Here is a 20137-nt window from a genome sequence, read left to right as displayed (position 1 = left end):
AAGCTTCATTCAACTATGCCCCCATTCGCTGTTTCCACACATTTTACAAAACCCACCTCCAGCTCCAAGATATATCTCCCAAATATCTATACAGATACATTAAATTTTCTATTGCTTACCTGTTACTTTATTCTTATTATTGACGAGGTATGTGCGTGCGATCTTTGAACATCTCTAGATGTAAACGCCAAAAGCACAACAATAGGGATTCAAACTTTGTACCAGCAATTTCAAAGCTTACCAAACTCTTATAGACTAAAATCGACTTCATGGTCGTCTTATCTTTTTCATTACTTTTATCAACTAAATTAATGTCCATGAAAAAAAAAATAACACAAAAAACAACAAAACAAACTACCATTCGGCTTGTGGATTGATTAAAATTTCATACCTATATCATTTGAGTAACTTACTGGTGTTACATTATATATATATATTCCTTGAGTTGGAATCATATTCACATGTTAAGTGGGACCAAAAGCCAAATTAGTATATAATTTGCATGCATTATGAAGCAGCTAACACCAGAACATTCTAAACCAACCTCCTCTGAATGAGAGGTTAATCATACACCCACACAAAGTAGTTGTCAATCTGAGCCTAATCATACACACACACAGTAGTTGTCATCTCTCACTTCCAACATTTACAAATCCTTCCAAACAGACTCGTACAAATTCAGATACAAACAATACACCATAAAAATCTCATTATGGCATTATTGAGAAACAAAAATTTCTCATTTCTCATTTCACAGTCAAGTCAGTCACTTTAACATTACATATTGCACTACACAACTCTCACTTTTGTATACCCCCCAAAAAAAAAAGATACAAAGTAAAAACTGATAAAAAAAAAGTGTACAAACTTTAAAAGTTTAAACCACAATCACTCATTTGTATTCTTTTTCCTCTTAATTACTCCATATTCATATATAGAAAATATACTATATTTTTAATAATATTGAAATTAAAGCGTACAAAAAAGAAAAGTTAAAAATAAAAATAAAAATAAAAATCAACCTCTGTACAAAGGAGACCGTTCATGAACAACCTTAGAAATCTTGGACTGTCGAAAAACCTTAATCGGACTCGGAAAATACCAACTCCACCCTTTGGCTTTGCCAGAATCTGACGTCATCGAAACGGCAACGGATCTCGACCTCCTCATCATCGTACTACTACTGAGGTTGTCGTTCACTTCTTCAACCTTCTTGCTGGACCGAAAGACGGACCAAAACGACGACGCTTTGGCCTTGGGCGTGGTGTCTCTGAACTCGGTGTCGGACCCGGTTCCGACGAACCGGGACCTGGACCGGAGGAAGGGAATCGCGACGGATCTGGAGCGACGGAAAGCCGGTTCGCTTTCGATGAGATTGGAGACTCGGCCTGTGGGTCCGGGTCCTCCTCCTCCGACGGCGGCGTCGTGTGATGAGAAGCGAGAGAAGGAGGAGGAGGAAGACGAGGAAGACGACGTCGTTTGTGTAGCTGTGGCGGCGAAGCAAGCGCATGGGCGCGCGTTAGCGCAGTCGGGACAGAGGGTGGAGAGACGGTCGCGGAGGCAGACGTGGCATATCCCAGTACGGCGGCGCTTGGAAGGGTGTTTAGGACATTTCCATATCTCTTCTTCGTCCATTTTACTCACTAATAATAATAAGTAAAAGAAAGCAGTGGAGGTTTGAGCTTGAGATTGTGTTTGTGTACGAGTTTGGATTTGTGCGCTAGCTGTAGTTTCTCAGTTTATGTTCGTCTCGACTCTGTGGCTTCCCTTTGGCTGAGGTTTTATAATAAGGGGGGTATGATTGGTGGGAGACAGGTTAACCTTGGTTAATTTTTAACTCGGGTTACCTTGGGTTTTTTTTTTTTTGGTTTGAAAAAGTATGTAAAAAAATCCTAGTATAATTTAATGGAGATACATTAAATGAATTTCATACTTTTAAAATGATACACTTTAGACCCCACATTTTAATAAATGTAAAAAAAAAAAAAAAAAAAATTAAGCACAACAATTCTGTGATTGGTGAAAAAAAAAACAATAGATCAATATGAGAATGATAAATAATTAATTACAATAAAAATTATTTTAAAGACCCAACAAATTATCACAATATTTTTACAATAATTAAAATGTAAGTATTTCATAAATCAAAATAAAATAATAAAACTTGAAAATTAACTCATTGAAATTGAATTTCTCTTTTTTTTCTTGCAGCACTTTTCAGTTTCCTCTATCTTTTTCTTTTGGGCCTTTTTCGTTCGGCTTTTGCGTTCGCGTCGTTTGGTTTGGTAAACCTTGGTAGACTGAAACGACACGTTTTTGGTCACACGTTATGAAATTACCCGGTCTATTGTGGTGGATTTACAGGAGTGCCATGAGGATTGTGCGCGGTTGTTCACACGTGTAATGTAATTGTATGACTGAATCACTGTACATTCACACATAAAAGAAAAGAAGAGAGGAGTAGTGAGTGTGGGAAAATGGGTCTCAGTTGAAATAAAGTTTGATAGATTATTCCTAACCTTTGGGCATCTACTGCGGATGTTAATTTTGACGTTTTGATTTGGTGGCTTTTTTATTGCTTATTAAAGTATTTTTACTGAATCCCATAACCAACAGAAAAGGAAAAAAGAGGATTTTACTGAAATTGTTTTTAGTACCCTTTCAACCAGGTCAACAAGTCAAAACCATCCCATCACCTTCTTATCATATCCAGTTAAAAGTGGAATATCGTTTTATGTATTCTCAATTATTTCTTGCTAATAATGGTAAAGAATCAGCTAATATTGTATGATTTTTTTCATTAAAAACTCTTTATTTCCGAGTCAAAGATAAGTTTTTTAAAAATCTTGAGAGCTCCTTCTAAAACAATTTAATTCAATTTATTTTTTAAAGTTCAGTATATATCTAATGGGAAGAAAACAAATCACATGACTATTATGATATGGGATACTAACCAATTTTAGTGGTGATTTGTTACAAGTTTAGTTAAATGCAAGACATTAGACATGTGAGATTACATTATTAACTTTTTAGACTGAACTTTATATTTTCATAAGTTTGTGAATTAAGTGATATTGAGATTTTTAAACCCTCCCAATATTAATCAACCAAACACCTATAATTTTAATAACTTTATAATACTAGAGGGAGAAGTCACACCTTCTTCAATAAGATGGAGGCCAAATCTCCAGATTCCAAGTACCATCACTCGCTTCTTGAATTGGGATGAAGATTTCAAATCTTAAAAAATTAGGAGGAAAAAATTTGGAGTCTGTAGATTCGTGGCTTAAGTTGGGGAATGGATTTCACAACTTGAATCCCAAAAAAAACATTCTTCTTGGGCAGTGAAGCTTTCACATCTTAAGCCTATGAGATGTCATTGTCTTAGACAATAAAAGTTTTGCATCTTGGCCCTAGGGGCTAGGAGAACTCTCGTGTCAACTGTTCGATAACATTCATCGTCCCCGTCTTGAACAATGAAGGCTTCATGTTTTAAATATAGGAGGAAGCCTTGTCTTGGGGGGTAATGATGTTGCATCTCAAACTTGTGTGATGCTTTTGTGTTGGATAGGGAAAGTTTTGCCTCTCAAACCTAAAGGGGTATCATATTTGGTGAATTCACTCATTATGGAGTGGATTCGATATCTAACGAGGCCACCCATTAGGGATTGTGTATTTGATTTGGAAAATTTTGAACTGCCAGCTTAAGAAATTCATCTACTTTTGAGTTTATTTGAGTTAAGAAATTCATTATTATCATCCTTGTCATCTTTGACAATTTGAATTTGGAAATTCATTATCATTTTCTTCAATTTAAGCCAAGAAATAAACCATCATATTTGATAATTTAGGTCAAGAAATTCATCAATATTTAAGTTGATCAACCCATACTTCTTCACTTCTGACTTATATGAAACCATCAAATTTTGACTTTGGTCCTGATCTTTGTGAATTTGAAATTTTTCGTGCAATTTTCAAGGTTTTTCTTGAATTTTCTGAATTTGTTTAGGTGTCAAAATTTTTTTTGCATGTCTTGAGTTCTTTTGCATTGCCCAAACACAAGGGTTCCTCATATATATATATATATATATATATACATAATTTTTCAAAAATTATTTTAGAGTAACGAAATTATAAAGTCAATAAATTAAGGGTTATATAAGATAGGAACTTAACAGTAATATCAATCCAAGCTTGGCATCTTATGTGGAATATAGTGTGCTTAAAGGACAAATATGTAAAATTGTATAAGTCCAGGAAGTTAAAAAAGACCACATATGTTTTGGATTAGTCTAACACATAAAAATAAATAAATAACTGTATGGAGTTGTGGACTTTGCTTGAGTCAAATTTTCCCATGCAATGAACCTGTCAAGATCATGAAACACAACAAAAAAATAAACACGTATCATAATCTTGGCAAATCTAGTGCACATGAGTATTGAATCTAATCTTTGGCCAACAATTATATAACTTATATGTAATAACATTAATTTGAAATATCAAATTTAGTATTTCACAATCCTAAACTAGGTCATCCATTTCTAAACCAAAGACTTGGAATTGTTGTTGTGTATTAGAATTAGAATATTAGATTGGCCCATCATATGAGATTTTTTTTTTTCTATAAGTGGCTGACCAGTACCTTCGGCTTTCTTTTTCCATTGTTGATTATCGTTAGCATGAAATTTCATTAGTATTACTATTTTTTTTTTTTTTTTTTTTGGGTTAAGTCCATTTGTATTGCTATTGATGATGCTGTGATCGTCAGTCAAGTAGGTTTGTCTAGATAGGTCAGCACGTACTTTGTCTTTGTACCTGCAAGGTTGTGAAAGGAATCCTCTCTAGGTGGTCACCATTGTGGTGCCGGCCACAGAGTCTCCGATGGTAAAGTCAACAAATGGAAGTTAAGAGAGATTATGAGAACTAGGAAATATTAGTGCTATAGCGTGTATATATATAAAATGTACCTTGTTTAGTTCTAAATGGTGTATATATATATCTCTCTTACTTCTATCCGTTGTGGCTTTAGTGCTTCTTTTGTAACGCCTCTGGGCTCATTAATGTGGGTCTTGATGAGCTCCCAACTGTCTAATAGCTAGTTTGTAATTGTTCGAGATATTGAATTCTCCTCTTTATGGCTTAACTTCCCGCGTTCATGAGGTTGAAGAGTGGATGATGGTGTTTGATGGGATATTCGTTGGGCCTATTAGCTATTATGATCATTGAAAATCAATATCTCTCATGAATGGACACTCAACCAATGGAGTTTGCTGCAAGAACAAAACACATAGTATCCATGGCTTAAATACTTTGGTAAAATTGATAAGAAAGAGGGAGAGATATTTCTTTGTGAGTTATTTTCTGCAACACACTACACATTGATAAAAATTTAATCACTAGTACAAATAAATCCGTAGCCCCCTTATATAGACAATTAAAAAGTACAAAGCCAAGAGATGCAATTCTTTGACAATAAACACAACTTTTTGACAATAAGCTAACCTGAGCCCACTATTAGACACACTCTATTTGAGTTTAGCTTGAACCAATGTTTCTAACAATGATTATTAATTAACACAACTTCTTTTTTTGACTTTTGAAGTCTACATATATAGTACCATATCTATATATATGGTTGTTAATTAACTTACTTTAATGGCCAAAAAAGTGTAATTTATAACTAATTTGAAGGAAAGGTCAAAAAGGTTAGGAGGAAAACTTGAATCTATAGCATAGAAGTCAGTCCCATTCATCGATCTGTATCAGTATGACCCATTCCACGTCAACATTTCTGTGCACCCTAAATAGAAAGGCACCCATGCATTAATTTCAAGTTCCTATCCTTCAAAGCTACCCAGTTCTTACTTTGAGCACATCTCTATTTAATTAAATGCAATTCTCACAGCTAACACAAATACGTCAAAGTCTAAGTCTAACATGTCTCGGATTTCTCGTGGGCAAACAAGTAGGTATAATTAATTACTAACGGTATGTTTTTACTTATTAGTGTTCACCCCAAATGTAATTAAGTATTTCACGTGTGAATTTGTCTTCAACCAAAAAAATAATTAACTCTGTAATTTGCATGATTTACCTTGACCCAAATTTTATTTATTTATTTTTAACCTCAATTCGGAATTTGGGTGCTTAGAATAATGATGCTACTGCTGGGTTATCTCTTGTTCCCGATTTGCTTTGCTGTTATCTGATCATTTTGTATTTTCTAGTCAGTCATAAAATTTCCTTTAAGGGCCATGGTTAGGTTATTCTAATAATAACTATATTATATTATAAGAGATTTTTTACTAAATTTATATTCATATATGATCTTATTCTAAAAAATTATTTTTTTAGTATAATATTTACATGATTATAATAAGTGAAAAGAAGTAAAAAGCACCCATATCCCTCCAATTTTGACTATATTCTAATCACTTTCCTTTCATTGCACTATTATTTTAATTAGAATCATGTTACATTTTGTTTGTTTGTTTTTGTTTTTGTTTATGGTTTTTTATATTTTATTTTATGTATATAAGTAGGATCATGTGAATTGGGATTGCTTTAATCTTACCACTTTCGTCCATTATTTGTGGAATATTCATTGCGATTGACTTAACTTATAAATCAATTTCTTCTTAAAAAAAACTTATAAACCAATAGAGCTTAAGAAAAAAATTATATCATTATTTTTTATATTTTAGAATAATCCCTATATTTTATGCCCTTAAAAAAGGCTATTTATAAAGATAATTAGAAATTAGTTTGTCTATTTTTGTATCCCTAAAAAAGGTTGAGTTCCCTTGCAAAAATAAATAAAAAATAAAAAATAAAAAATAAAAATAGATGTCTTAATTGAAGAAAATACATTTACGCATATTATTTGGCCCAATCACAATTTTTTCCTCAATTTTCAATTTCTACATTGGAGTTTTGACTTCCAAATTTTTTTAATAAAATGGAATCATTAGAGTTTTTTCTAAATTGCACATTTTGTGGGCAAATTATTTTTCTCGTGATATGTTCTTCTCACAACTTAGTCTCACAAAGTTTTCAACTTCTATAGTTTTGCCCCTAAAGTTTTGACTAAAATGAAATCCTAAGCCTTATTTTGGACAACACCCTAACAATTTTATGTTAGTCTAAATCTTATAGGATCAAATGTAGCAATCGAAAATTTGTGGACTAAATTGTAATAGGGCCAAACCATTGGGGTAAATTATAATTTTCTCCAAATTCAAATAATTATGAGGTTAAATGTTTCATGTAAAAAAAAAAAAAAAAACTCATAAAATAAGAAATATGTACAAGTATATCATCCATAAAATAAAAAGTTCAATTGGAAATTTTTTTTTTTTTGAAAAATTACAGTTTTCTACCATAAACTTTCAACATTTACAATGTCCACCTCCCCAAACTATCAATTTATTACATTGACACCCCAATTTAAAAGTATTGTATCAATGTGTCCTTGATGTCTAAATTGGGCATTCAATGAGATAAAATTTGGATATGGTTACAAAATTACCATTGTTGCTTGCATTGAAAAATCACAATTTTCATCTAATTCAACTCTCAATTTAGACATTAGGGGGTATCCTAATACAATTCTTTCAAATTGGGATGTTAGTCAAGCAAAATTGGTAGTTTTATGCGACATCATGTATGAGTTGAAAATTTATGGTGGAAAAGTGTAATTTCTTCCTTTGATTAAGCTAAGTTTAATTATTTAAAATATTCCCAATATATCATAAAACAAATTTTACTAATTTAATTAAGACTAAAATGCAAAATCCAACCTTTATGTTTCACAAGAATTTATTTCAGCCCTCTAACTTTACTTTCGTTCATTTCAGTACTTTAAGTTTCAATTTTATTCAATTAAAGTATCTCTATCAACTTTTGTTAAATATTGCGTTTGATTGTCCAATTTTTTAGTTTTTATCTTCAAAAAATTTTAATTAAAAAAATTCATTTAATAATTTAAAAATATTATATATATGTAAGGACACGATTCCTGCGCGGCCCAGTGACATTTTTGGGTTCACGCGGGAGAGATCCCTCACAATACAATTTGTAGAGAGTGGGCTTGAAAAGCTTGGGCTTGGTCACGGGACGATGGTCCGGTCTGGATTTCAGAGAGGTCCCTGTGGAAAGTGGACTGGGCCTAAACGTTTAAAGCCCCGCCGTGCTGCCACTTCTGAGAATGGGCTCCTCGGACTTGATCCGAGGACCCTTGTGGTCCCTTCCGGCTGTCCAACGGAGGACCTTCTCTATTCTCTGCATGGATCGTTCCGGCGATCTTATTCATGAAGTCTTTCTCTTTTCCTCTCCCCCCCACTAGATTCACTTACTTCTCCTTTTATACTAGCGTGCGTTCGATGTCCTTCGTCCACGTGTAGGGTCAGTCTTTACAAATACTGACATTGGTCCCATCAGTCTAATCCCGGAATTGTTGGGGATGACTTGATAAAGCTGCAGAGTACGGTTCTGTCAGGCATTGGGCCTTATCCAGAAGGGTATTTAGGGTAATCGCCCCAAGGTATTTTGGATTTCCTCCCGAATTTGTCCCTTTATTCTGGGGGGATTATGGGCCTGCCGAGGACTAGACTGTCCTCGGCTGCCTCCCAAAATTGGTCTGTGCTCTGCGTCATGGAGCTTGGGCTACAATTCTCCTCGGATTGGGCCCTCGGACTCTCTAAGGGTGAATGGGCCTGGTCCACGAATTGTTGGGCCCCACAATATATATATGACATAAATGAACTTTTAGTCCCTACATTTAGACTTTTTTCCATTTTGGTCCTTACATTTTAATTTTCTCACTTTTAGTTCCTAAACCAATTAACGCGTGTTATTTTCGTCCTTTCCGTCAGTTAACCGACAGAAATAGTTAAGGAGACTGTCGGAGGAATTAAAATATTATAAAAAATGCCACATCACCCATGACACATCAGCATATAAATTTAAAAAATTAATTTATTAATTTTAACTAAATAATACAAATAAAAACATAATTAAAAACTAAAATTCACATGAATTAAGATTGTTTTTCATGTTCTTTAGATTGTTCTTCATTTTACAACTTGTTCTTCATATTCTTCCCAAATCAAACCTAGCAGCAAAGAACTCAAACCCATCACAAGAACACAAATCCAGCAATCCAAGAACTAAAACCCAAATCACTAGGACATAAATGAAAACAAGAAGGAAAAATCCAAATTCAACACCTCAGAGATCATCAAACCCAGCACCATCAGATCTACCACAAATCAAGATCATCGAATTCTTCATGTTCTTCCCCAAATTTTAACACAATCAATATCGAATTCTCAGCAAATCACATAAACCCAGTTAACAAACCAACCTAGATTAAACCCAGATCAAGAAACCAATCACAACAAACCCAGATCAACAGAATCAAACCCAAACCAACACAATTAAACCCAGATCCCACCACAATGACCGACACAATCAAGCCACCACCACCCTATCGATCAAAAACATTTCTTCATAACATGAACTTCAGCTCAAAAACCTACAAAAATTCCAGAACATGACCACCATTGCCACCGAAAATGTCAACCAACCCACCAATTAGTCAACAAACCCACACCAAGACGGTGGCTGAGATTGGTGAGCTCCATTGTGGCCAAGACCGGGATGAAGGCCGAGACCGGCGAGCTCCATTGTGGCCGAGACGGAGTTCCATTCTCTCTAAACCACCGCCAACCCCCCTTCCTCTATATCTGCTCCAAATCACTGGCCTCATCTCATTCTCTCCCTCTCTCTCTCTCTCTAAACTCTTTTTTTTTTTTTTTTGGTAGAGCTCTCTCTAAAATCAAATCATGGTTTAAAAAGGTCTGATAATTAAAAAAAATTCGTTTGATGCTTTTTACTAACTCACTTAAAGAAAAGTAAATACACTTAAAACTAAAATGATCTAATGATAATTTTTTGTTTGGGTTGGTTGAGATGAGTGAATAGTGTGTGGCCGTGTAGTTTGAGTTTGAGATGAGAGAATAGAGTTTGAGTTTGAGATGAAAAAAAGAAAAAATGTGTGGCCGGTTTGAGAATAGTGTTCAAGTTTGGATCTTATGTTAATTTTTTGGGTTTTAAAATTTTTGGGTTGGTGTTCTTGTTTAAGAAACTTTTAGATCTTAATTCATGTGAATTTTAGCTTTTAATAATGTTTTTATTTTTATTATTTAGTTAAAATTAATAAATTAATTTTTAAAATTTATATGTTGATGTGTCATGGGTGATGTGACATTTTTTTATAATATTTTAATTCCTCCGACAGCCACCTCAGCTATTTCCGTCGATTGACTAACGGAAAGGACGAAAATAACACGTGTTAATTGGTTTAGGGACTAAAAGTGGTAAAATTAAAATGTAAAGACCAAAATGGAAAAAAGTCAAAATGTAGGAACTAAAAGTGTATTTACACCTATATTTTTTAATAACGTAATGAAAGTTGAGGAGGAGATCTTATTTGAATAAACTTAAAACTTATATAATTGAAATGAATGATAGTAAAGTTAAAAGACTGAAATAAATTTGGGTAAAACTTATAAAGTAAATTATGCATTTTAGTCTTAGAAAGTATATTATGCATGTTTATCTCATATTGGTTGTATGTGTCTAGTGTCTACTGTTTATAACCTCAGTCTACAACTACAAAGGTTAGACCCTTTTGTACTTATACTCTGGTTATGTAATGTATTATAAACCTGGTTTAAAATACTAGTATTACTATTTTTGTGTGTGTTTTAATAAGTATTATTGTTTACTCAAAATAAAGGATGTTTATTCTACATTGGTTGTGTGTATCTAGTGTCCACTATTTATAACCTATGTCTACAACTACAAAGGTTAGGTCTTTTTATAATTGTACTCTAATTATGTAATGTATTATAAACTCGGTTTAAAATATTAATATTACTATTTTTGTATATGTTTTAATAAGTATTACTGTTTAAAAAAAAAAAAAAAATCAATCAAGAACCTTTCATGTATGCAAATATACATATACATATATATGTCATTCTTTGTATATAAATATGTTAGTGTAATTCAATTACATATTCATCTGGTCCTTTCAACAATATTTCTTGACTTCTCTCTTGTTTTTAACCGGAGGAGTATATGCCTATTTGACTATTTCTATTTGTATATGTGTAGATATTTTTGTGAAACGATGAAATCAATAGTCACATCATGGATTTCAAAGCTTAATGATATTTTTGCAACATTTTAAGGTAGTGGTCTTCAGTTCAAAAGTATTGAAAACCACGTACCAGAAGTCTTTTTACCAATTGACCCAAAAAAAAAAAAAAAAAAAAACAACGAAAGTCCTAAGAAACAAAACAAAAGAAAAAGTCAACTTACCTTTCCTTTTTTAAAAAAAAAAATTCTCTAGAGAAATAAACAAATCTTAGTCAATAAGTGTAAATGCATAACTTTATACGCAATTTCATAATTACGTCCTTAAAGGATTTAATAGTTACAATAACATAATAGAGTAAATTCAAATCTTAATTCTTTTTATAAATAAAAGATAATGTGACTAAATTATAAAGCTCAGGCAATTTCATAATTTGTCGGTATTAACAAATGACGAGGATGGACAATAAAAAGAGTGTTACTATAGGATATAATATAAAGATATTTCTTAAAAAAACAAGATTCATTCTTTTAAAAATTGTTTGGTTCCATAAATTTGAGGTTGAAAATAATTAAATTAGTATTTAAATAATCCATGTATAGTGAATGTTGGACCTCAAATTTTATGAACCTTGCTAAATAAGCCCAACCAATTGATTGAATATTAAAAGATTGGACCAGGGATATCATGGTTATAAGTTGTTTTTGGTTTCATCAATTCATTTTTTATTCAAGGGAAAAAAAATCTTAATATTAAACCCCTTTCTCTCTCTTTTGTGTGTGTGTTTGTTTCTAAAAAAAAATGGGGTAATTATCTCACATTATTTAAGAGAGTATGTTGTGTATAGTATAACTTGCCCCACATTTCCTTAAAAGTTAACATAGCTTTTGAGTGGAGTTATGATATGTCTTTGTGTTAGAATTAATTTATCTCTCCCTTGTGTTTGTGTGTGTTTGTTTCTAAAAAAAAAAAAAAAAAAAAAAAAAAAAAAAAAAAAAAAAAAAATCTGTCTACTAGTGAATCTTGGGCCTCAATCGACCGAGTCTAACAAGAACCTTGCAAGGCGCAACCAAGTTGGTCGAGTCTTAAAAAACTGGGCCTGGAAAGTTTTGCTTGTGAGTTGCTTTTTGTTTTGACAATTAGTTAGTTAGTTAGTTAGTTAGTCTTTTTTTTTTTTTTTTTTAATCCAATCAATAGAGAAATTTTTTTCAAAACTAAGTCTTCGTTTGGTTGGAGGGAGGGGTGAAAAAGTAGGAGGATAGAAAATTGGGAGATGATGAAAAAGTAGAGGGATAAAAAATATTTTTATTTTCTCTCTGTATTTGGTAAGAGGGTTAGAAAAATGGAAGGATATAAAACTCATTTGTTTGGTTGAGTAGAAAAGTGAGATGATGGAAAACGTAATTTTCTTGAATTTACTTTTATGCCCCAATTACATGGTATATAAGAAATAATTGGACATATTATAAAAGTGACACAATAAAATTATTAATTTATTTATTTTTATATATAAAAAATGAAATTAAATAAATTGGTCAAAATAAAAATAAAGAAAAAAAAATCCCAAATGAATTGTGGAACCTAGGATCTTGCACATTCGGAAATATCTTGTTTATTATCAATTGTTTAAAAAATAAGCCAAGCTCAAACCTTAAGTTTAGGCTCAGTTAATAAACGGGCTAAGCTCAAACATAATAATGTGTTCATGAACAAACTTGTGAACATGAATGCTTGATTTTACTATATGTAATATTATATTTTTATATATATACTTGTCTAAAAATATATTTCTATAGACTTGAAATTAGATGGTATAAGTTTGCTAATAGATCCATATGATATTAAATTATTATTTGTAGTTTATTGATAATATAAATAGTCTATTTGTAGTAAAAATTCATAAAATTGTGAAGATGCAAAACATTTTAGTAATGGTTTCACAATATATAAAAAAGGAAAATTTTAATCAAGTAGCTCATGAACAAGCTCGAGTTTGCTCGACAAGAAAATGAGCCAAGCTTGAACATAAATCTTGTTTGTGATGAGTTCGAGCTCGGGCCGTATTTGAAAAAAATCTAAATAAACAAGTTTGAATTTTTAATACTTGGGTCAGTTCATTTATAGCTTTAGTTACTGTACCAACCATTCAAATTTATAAAAGTTTACATAAATTAATGCGGGTGATTTTTAGAGTTGAATGTTTAAAATTTAAACTTATGCTATAATGTATCAACTGATCATGTGAGTGTTCTAAGCCTGGGAAGGCATAGCCACAAAATATGACTTTCATGCTTATTAAGGCTGTAAGGTATATCAATGTATGACCAAAAAAGACACAATTTAGTGATTTACGCATGCGTAAAGGATGCTGTCATAAGCAGAAGGTCTGGTTATCATCTGGTCTTTATCAAACTCGTCCTATTTTGTGGAGTTTAGATTTGATTCATTTGAATGTCGAAGTCGCATACCCTTTTATACAATTAGTAAAACAAATTTTCATAACATCCATTTATAGAGTTGAAAATATGTAACATTTCAACTTCATAGCTATGCTTCTTAACTTATGCCAAAAATAATAAAATACAAAACACTTGCTACCTTTAAGCATGATCAAATTTGACCATCAGTTAAAATTAGCCAATAATTGGAACGATAGATAACATACAGGTTTGACCTTAGTCGGGCAATCCAAATGCAAGTACAAATCCTGCTAACGTTTTCTCTTTTTTTTTTTTTTTTTTTTTTTTACATTAGTTATTTTTCAAAAAGCATTTTTAGAAAATTATTTTATTTTCCTATATTTGGTTGCAACTTTAAAATGAGTTGGAAAACTATCAAATGCAGGATAACACGGAAAACTATCGTCACATAAGGTTTCCCATCGGAACAAACATCTCTCTCTCTCTCTCTCTCTCTCTCTCTCTCTCACACACACACACACACACACACACACAAGGAAAGTGGTGTCCAAGCATTTTTTTTTTTTTTTTTTTAAATCAGAAATTTCAAGTCCAGCCCTTACCCTCCCCATTCTAAGAGCTTGTACTTTGTAGAGGGACCTTTTTTATTATTATCAAAACTATTTCGCTCCTTATGCATAGGACACTCTGAAAATCTTATACACTGATAATGTGTTGAATTAAACTTGGGATATTTGGATTTAGGTTGCCTTAAAACAAATTTAGGGTTCCCACCCCCGACCACGTCTAATTTTTCGGTTCCATGAATTTTAAGGTTAATAATTTAGCACTTAACTAATCCTTCTACTAATTAATTTTGGGCCCCGGCCGAATTTCATGAACCAGATTGTCCGAGTCTTAAATTATTGGGCCAGGGATTATACTCTACATTGCTCAAGACCACTTGATTACTTGCGAAAGTTAAGTTGAGCGAGGGCCATTGAACCAGTTGGCTGTGACACAGCACTGTCCTTGCACAAAAAAGTAAAGGACAGTCTCAACTCTCAAATGCTGGATTCTATATGGCCGATTGGGCCGAAATATTTGAAACATTTTCAATGACAATAAACACAATATTGGGCTAAACCCACACTAGGCCTAGGGATAGTGTAGAGTTTGTATATCTAACTGCAATACTATAGCGGGTATATGGACACAGTATCTACATGCTCCACTCCAAAAAAAAAAAAAAAAAAAAAAAAAAAAAAAAAGAAGAAGAAGAAGGAAATTGCCAAATGTTGTTGCGAGTTTCACCAATAAACATAGAAATGGGCCGAGTTTGGGCAAAATGTGGTGCTCCAAAGCCCAAATAAATGTTAACGATGGACGCCTCAGTTGTAATCGAATGTCCCAACAAAGGATAGACATCGTTATCTGAATAGTAAGTCTACATTGTACCTCGTAAAATGCAACAATTCTAGGATTACTACCTATTCCACATATTTTGCTACGAGTATCCTATGTGACAAACTGTAATCGGCTACCTATAGTATTTACATAAATTCACTACTTTTTTTTCAACTACTCATGATCAGACCACTAGTCACATAGGAGAGTTGTGACAAGGTGCGTAGAATAAGCCATGGTCCTAAAATTTTTGGGTAAAATGTAAAGACTTTTTTTGGGTGCTTGACTAATACCCCAAGCATATGCAGTATTCAATATTTACAATAATCCGCCCATTTATTTGTTGAATGAAGACAGCCTTCAATTTGGACACGAAATAGTAAATATTTCTCCAATAGACTTGACAATGCTTGTTTCTAATTTCTTAACATTGTTGGAGTCCACATCTTTATTTATTTATTTTTCCTTGAGAACATAAATTATTTAAAGGATCCGGATTAGGTTCAGTGCTTCCAGTGCATTAGACCCGGTCGGATGTTGATACGTCTAAAAATGAACAAGTGTTACAATTCCAACCGGTCCAGTGTCATTGGACACTGGACCCCCCCTTATCTAACCAGGTAGAAAAAAAGAAGTAGGGCAAGTTAGTTTTAATTTTATCTGGACATGATAATTAGGTTTTGAGTCAGTCCATTCTCATTTGAAACAGATTGAACACCATTAATTTTAGTTAAACGTGGTCCAAACTAAGTTACATAGTTTGCAAATGACCCAAAATTAAATGCTCAAGTACGTAGTAGGTTTTCGTTGAGAACTTAAGTAATTGGCATAAGAGCACAAGTTTCTAAAGGAACTTTTAAAATCAAGCTAAGTGGTCCACTATAAAATGACTATTGGGGTATTATAAATTTATACTTAAGTAATTGGCATAAGAGCACAAGTTTCTAAAGGAACTTTTAAGATCAAGTGGTCCACTATAAAATGACTATTGGGGTATTATAAATTTATACTTCTTATCACTACGATTAGAGTGGGATAAATTTGCAATCATTTCTTTAAATTTCGTTGACTTATCCTTTTTTCGTTAAACTCACATGCTATTATCAAAACTGCAAACAACAGTTGGTGATGCGGAGTCGACTTATCCTTAAGATTCTTAGACACACCCAAAAGAAATTGTAAGTGTATGTTTTTATAATTATATAATTTTCCCAATACAATTATATTAATACTATACACCTAATCACAAATGATCAAACAATAATATATAAAGAATTATCTACGACTAGTGTGTATGTCATGTTTCTCTCTTTTTCTTTTTATCAACGTGTCCTTTTTCATTTCTTTTTTATTTTCATTATTTTTAGGTCTATTAGATGAATTTTTTTTTTAAAATTGAGAAATGATATGTCTACAACATTTTTACAATAAATCCTAAATGACAGGTTGTTACTGGTTGTTATTGTTGGGGCAAAAAATTAATCTTAGTGTTAAGTTCAAATTTGAACCAATAACAACTAACCACCTATGATTTATTGTGAAAATATTGTTGACATAACACCTCTCTAAAAAATTATATAGATTTCGACCAATAATATATAAAGAATTATATGTTTCTATATTTAATTGGACTATTTTAATTAATTTTTATATTTGTATTAATTTAATATATTTATTTATATTTTAAATTAATTATGACGTTATCACAGTTCAATCTCGGTTTGACATCGATCCAACCTTAAAAACCTTAAACCCATCCCTTTTATGGTTCATTAAACGGTCTATGTCCGAAAACTAAGCTCCAAATCAAGGAGAAAATTGTAAAAAAAAATTGGGAGTTATCACCGATCAACATTGACATGGGCCAAGTTTGAGCAAAATGTGGTGCTCCAAAGCCCCGAATAAATGTTAACGATGGATGCCTCAGTTGTAATTGAATGTCCCAATAAAGAATAGAAAGTGTTCACTGAATAGTAAGTCTATATTTTACTTCCGGTAAAATGCAACAATTCTAGGATTACTACTTATTCGGCTATTCCACATACTTTGCCAAGTATTCAATGTGATAGACTGTAATTAGCTACTTAAAGTTTTTACATAAATTTGCTATTTTTTTTTTCTGCCACTCATGATCAGCCAACTAGCTACATAGGAGAGTTGTGGTAAGGTGTGTAGAATGAGACGTGGTCTTAAATTTTTTCGGTAAAATATGAAGACCTTTTTTGAGTGCTTGACTATGACTAATAGCCCATGCGTATGTAGTATTCAATATGTACGATAATCTGCCCATTTTTTTGTTGAATGAAGGCAGCTGCCTTCAATTTGGACACAAAATAGTAAATATTTCTTCAATAGACTTGACTATATATGCTTGTTTCTAACTTCTTAAAATTTTAGTTAAACGTGGTCCAAACTAAGTTACATAGTTTGCAAATGACCCTAAATTAAGGGCTCAAGTACGTAGTAGGTTTTCGTTGAGAACTTAAGTAATTGGCATATATAAGAACACAAGTTTCTAAAGGAACTTTTAAAATCAAGTGGTCCACTATAAAATAACTATTGGGGTATTATAAGTCTTGTCTCTACGATTAGAGTGGGATAAATCTGCAATCATTTCTTTAAATTTCGTAAAAGTTTTGTCTCTTTTTTTTTATAATTATATAATTTTCCCATTACAATTACATTAATACCATACACCAAATCATAAATGATCAAACAAACAAACAAAAAATGACTGATACAGTTTGCTTTTGATCCCTTATATTATATGATAGGATACCATAGAAGAAAGTTCTGGGTTTCAGAATATATAAATTACTCTTGCCATTAAGAAGATGCATGTTAGAATGGTCCAAATGTAAGAGTTATCTAAAAAAAAAATCACAATAAATCTACCGATCTACGGCGATGCATGCGCATGTGGCATCCTGATTCGTGTTTTCAACCTTTTTAACTATCTGGGTATCTTTGTAGATTCTATTAATAATATCTCACTTAATCTTAACTACCAATCATCCTAATGTATACCTATCTTTTCAGAAAGTAACATGCAATACTGAAAAACAAAAAAAACAAAGAAAAATTAAATTACAAAGAAAAGAGTAATATATATGTGACAACGTTATCAGTAGCTTTAAGTTCTAATAATGAGTTGGATTCCAGCAATGTATGCATATGCTTTTACAAAATAATTCGACACACTTTACTTGGCCCATCAGATTTTTGGTAACAATTGCGATTTACAAGCACCTAAGTTTTGGCAATGGAAAAATGCATAGAGGAGGGATGGGGCAATTCTTTAGATATTTGAGGCAGTTTAAAAGGAGATGAATATCAACGCGCTCACTACTGAATGAGAGGCGACTCAAACTCAAGACACTCCGCGAGAAAAGACTTGTTGGCCTCGGGTCCAACCACTATGCCACCTATAGCGTTGTCTCAAGCACCTAGCTTCGAAGTTAAAAAGATAAGCAATTGCACTTAGTGACACAAAGCCACCTAAAGATAAAAGGCACTAAGTATAGGAAGTTAATTATCAGCCATTCTTCATGGTTCATGACGCATGCAGTGATGGCAAAGTTTGCATCTCTATAGTGGGTTAGTTCTTTTTTCTTTTTTCTTTTTTTTGTTCACAGAGCAAAAAGAATGGCAGAAATCGATTTTTTTTTTTATTGTTTTATATTTTTTCCCTGCAAATTCCTACTATGGGTTAGGTTCCCTTCGCTTTCGTCCATTGACGATGAACTTTTACGTGTAATTTTCTATGTAGCTTTCTTTTTTTTTTTTATTCAATGGAGAAAGTTGGCCTACAGGGGATTTTCTTGGAAGGAATTCTTGCAATTTCACTTGGGTTTCTTTGAAACATCATATTAAATTGCTTGTCAGTGCTATATACGTGTGAGTGTGACCCCCTCAGGACACAACCCGGAGCTTAAAAAATCTACAATCTTGTACCCACATTGATATTATAACTGTTAAGCAGTGAATAGTTGAACCTGATTCTTTTTTTTTCCTTTTATTCTACGAATTCCAACTTGTTATTGTATACTGATTGATTGACTTATTCTTTCCAAATATAAAGTAAACAATAAGATTAAGTTTGTATTACATATATATTTGGAATTTTTTGGAAATATAGTTATTCCGATAATGTTCTAGTGGAGATCAGGCTGGGACTAAAATATCTTCAAAACGAAAAAAACAACAACGTTGACCTGGCTTGTTTGGCATTAGTTTTAGCTTTTAATTGTTATGTATAACTTTTTAGAACCTCATTTTTTCTCACATTTTTTTAATTTTTCAAATTTTTTCAAAATACAAATATACTTTAATACACTTTTAAAAAAAATCAACAAAAAGTTAAATAAACTATTTTTCAACTGACACTAGTCCTAAAAGAATCCATTTTACTTGGCATATTCCTTCCCTTATTAATTTAAAAGCCGGAAACATAACAAGTATAGAGAAATCTCATGTACAATTATAAAGGCCACTAAACGCCAATGATTTGTATTAGTTTATGGCCGAAGCTTGGAGTTATCCAGATCGAGTTGCATTAACTAAAATCTTATTTGAGTAGTCAAATCACAACGCTAAGTATGTGCAAGAAGTCATTTGGGCAATAGACAGTGGCAATATTGGTATGCTTGTGACAACGAAAGAGAGGAAGGTGACAAAACTAGTTGGAGCAACTTGCTTGGCCTCCGTGGCTATAAAGTCATGCTACATACATCTCTGGCCAACTTGCCAGGTCCTACAGTACTATCTTCATCATATCTATTTCTTTGGGTAATTTATTGTAAACTCATGCACATTCATAGTGCGCAAAAATTGGGATGCCACTTCTACTTGTCCTTGTGCTTTAAACTCACCTGGCAGGCTTTCAAAGTTGAAACTTCTAAATACTTCAAGTAACCACTCATATTTAGTCTCAAATTATGATTTAATTAAAAGCATTACTATTGACACATAATTGGAACTTTTCCTACACGTAAAAGTATAAATATATAGTTTCTTTTCCTTGCCAAAATGAATAAATACAAAAAAGTCATGTATTTTTAATAAGATAATAATGATTAGATGCTAACATTTAACAAATTTAAATATTGATTAATTCTGAACTCACACGCTCAGTAGCTAAACACTACACAAAATATGTGGCCAA

At 32.3% G+C, this 20137-nt stretch overlaps 1 protein-coding gene across 1 annotated transcript; it reads right to left on the bottom strand.

Moving 5' to 3' along the window:
* Positions 1-626: 626 nt before the first annotated feature.
* Positions 627-1774, bottom strand: LOC115971795. The gene has a single exon (XM_031091837.1). It carries the CDS (start codon positions 1633-1635, stop codon positions 1018-1020), a length of 618 nt encoding a protein of 205 aa, XP_030947697.1. The 5' UTR covers positions 1636-1774; the 3' UTR covers positions 627-1017.
* Positions 1775-20137: the final 18363 nt, after the last annotated feature.

Source organism: Quercus lobata, chromosome 12 (genome assembly GCF_001633185.2).
Source record: "Quercus lobata isolate SW786 chromosome 12, ValleyOak3.0 Primary Assembly, whole genome shotgun sequence".
Lineage (NCBI taxonomy): Eukaryota > Viridiplantae > Streptophyta > Magnoliopsida > Fagales > Fagaceae > Quercus > Quercus lobata.
This window is presented reverse-complemented; position numbering and strand designations above follow the sequence as displayed.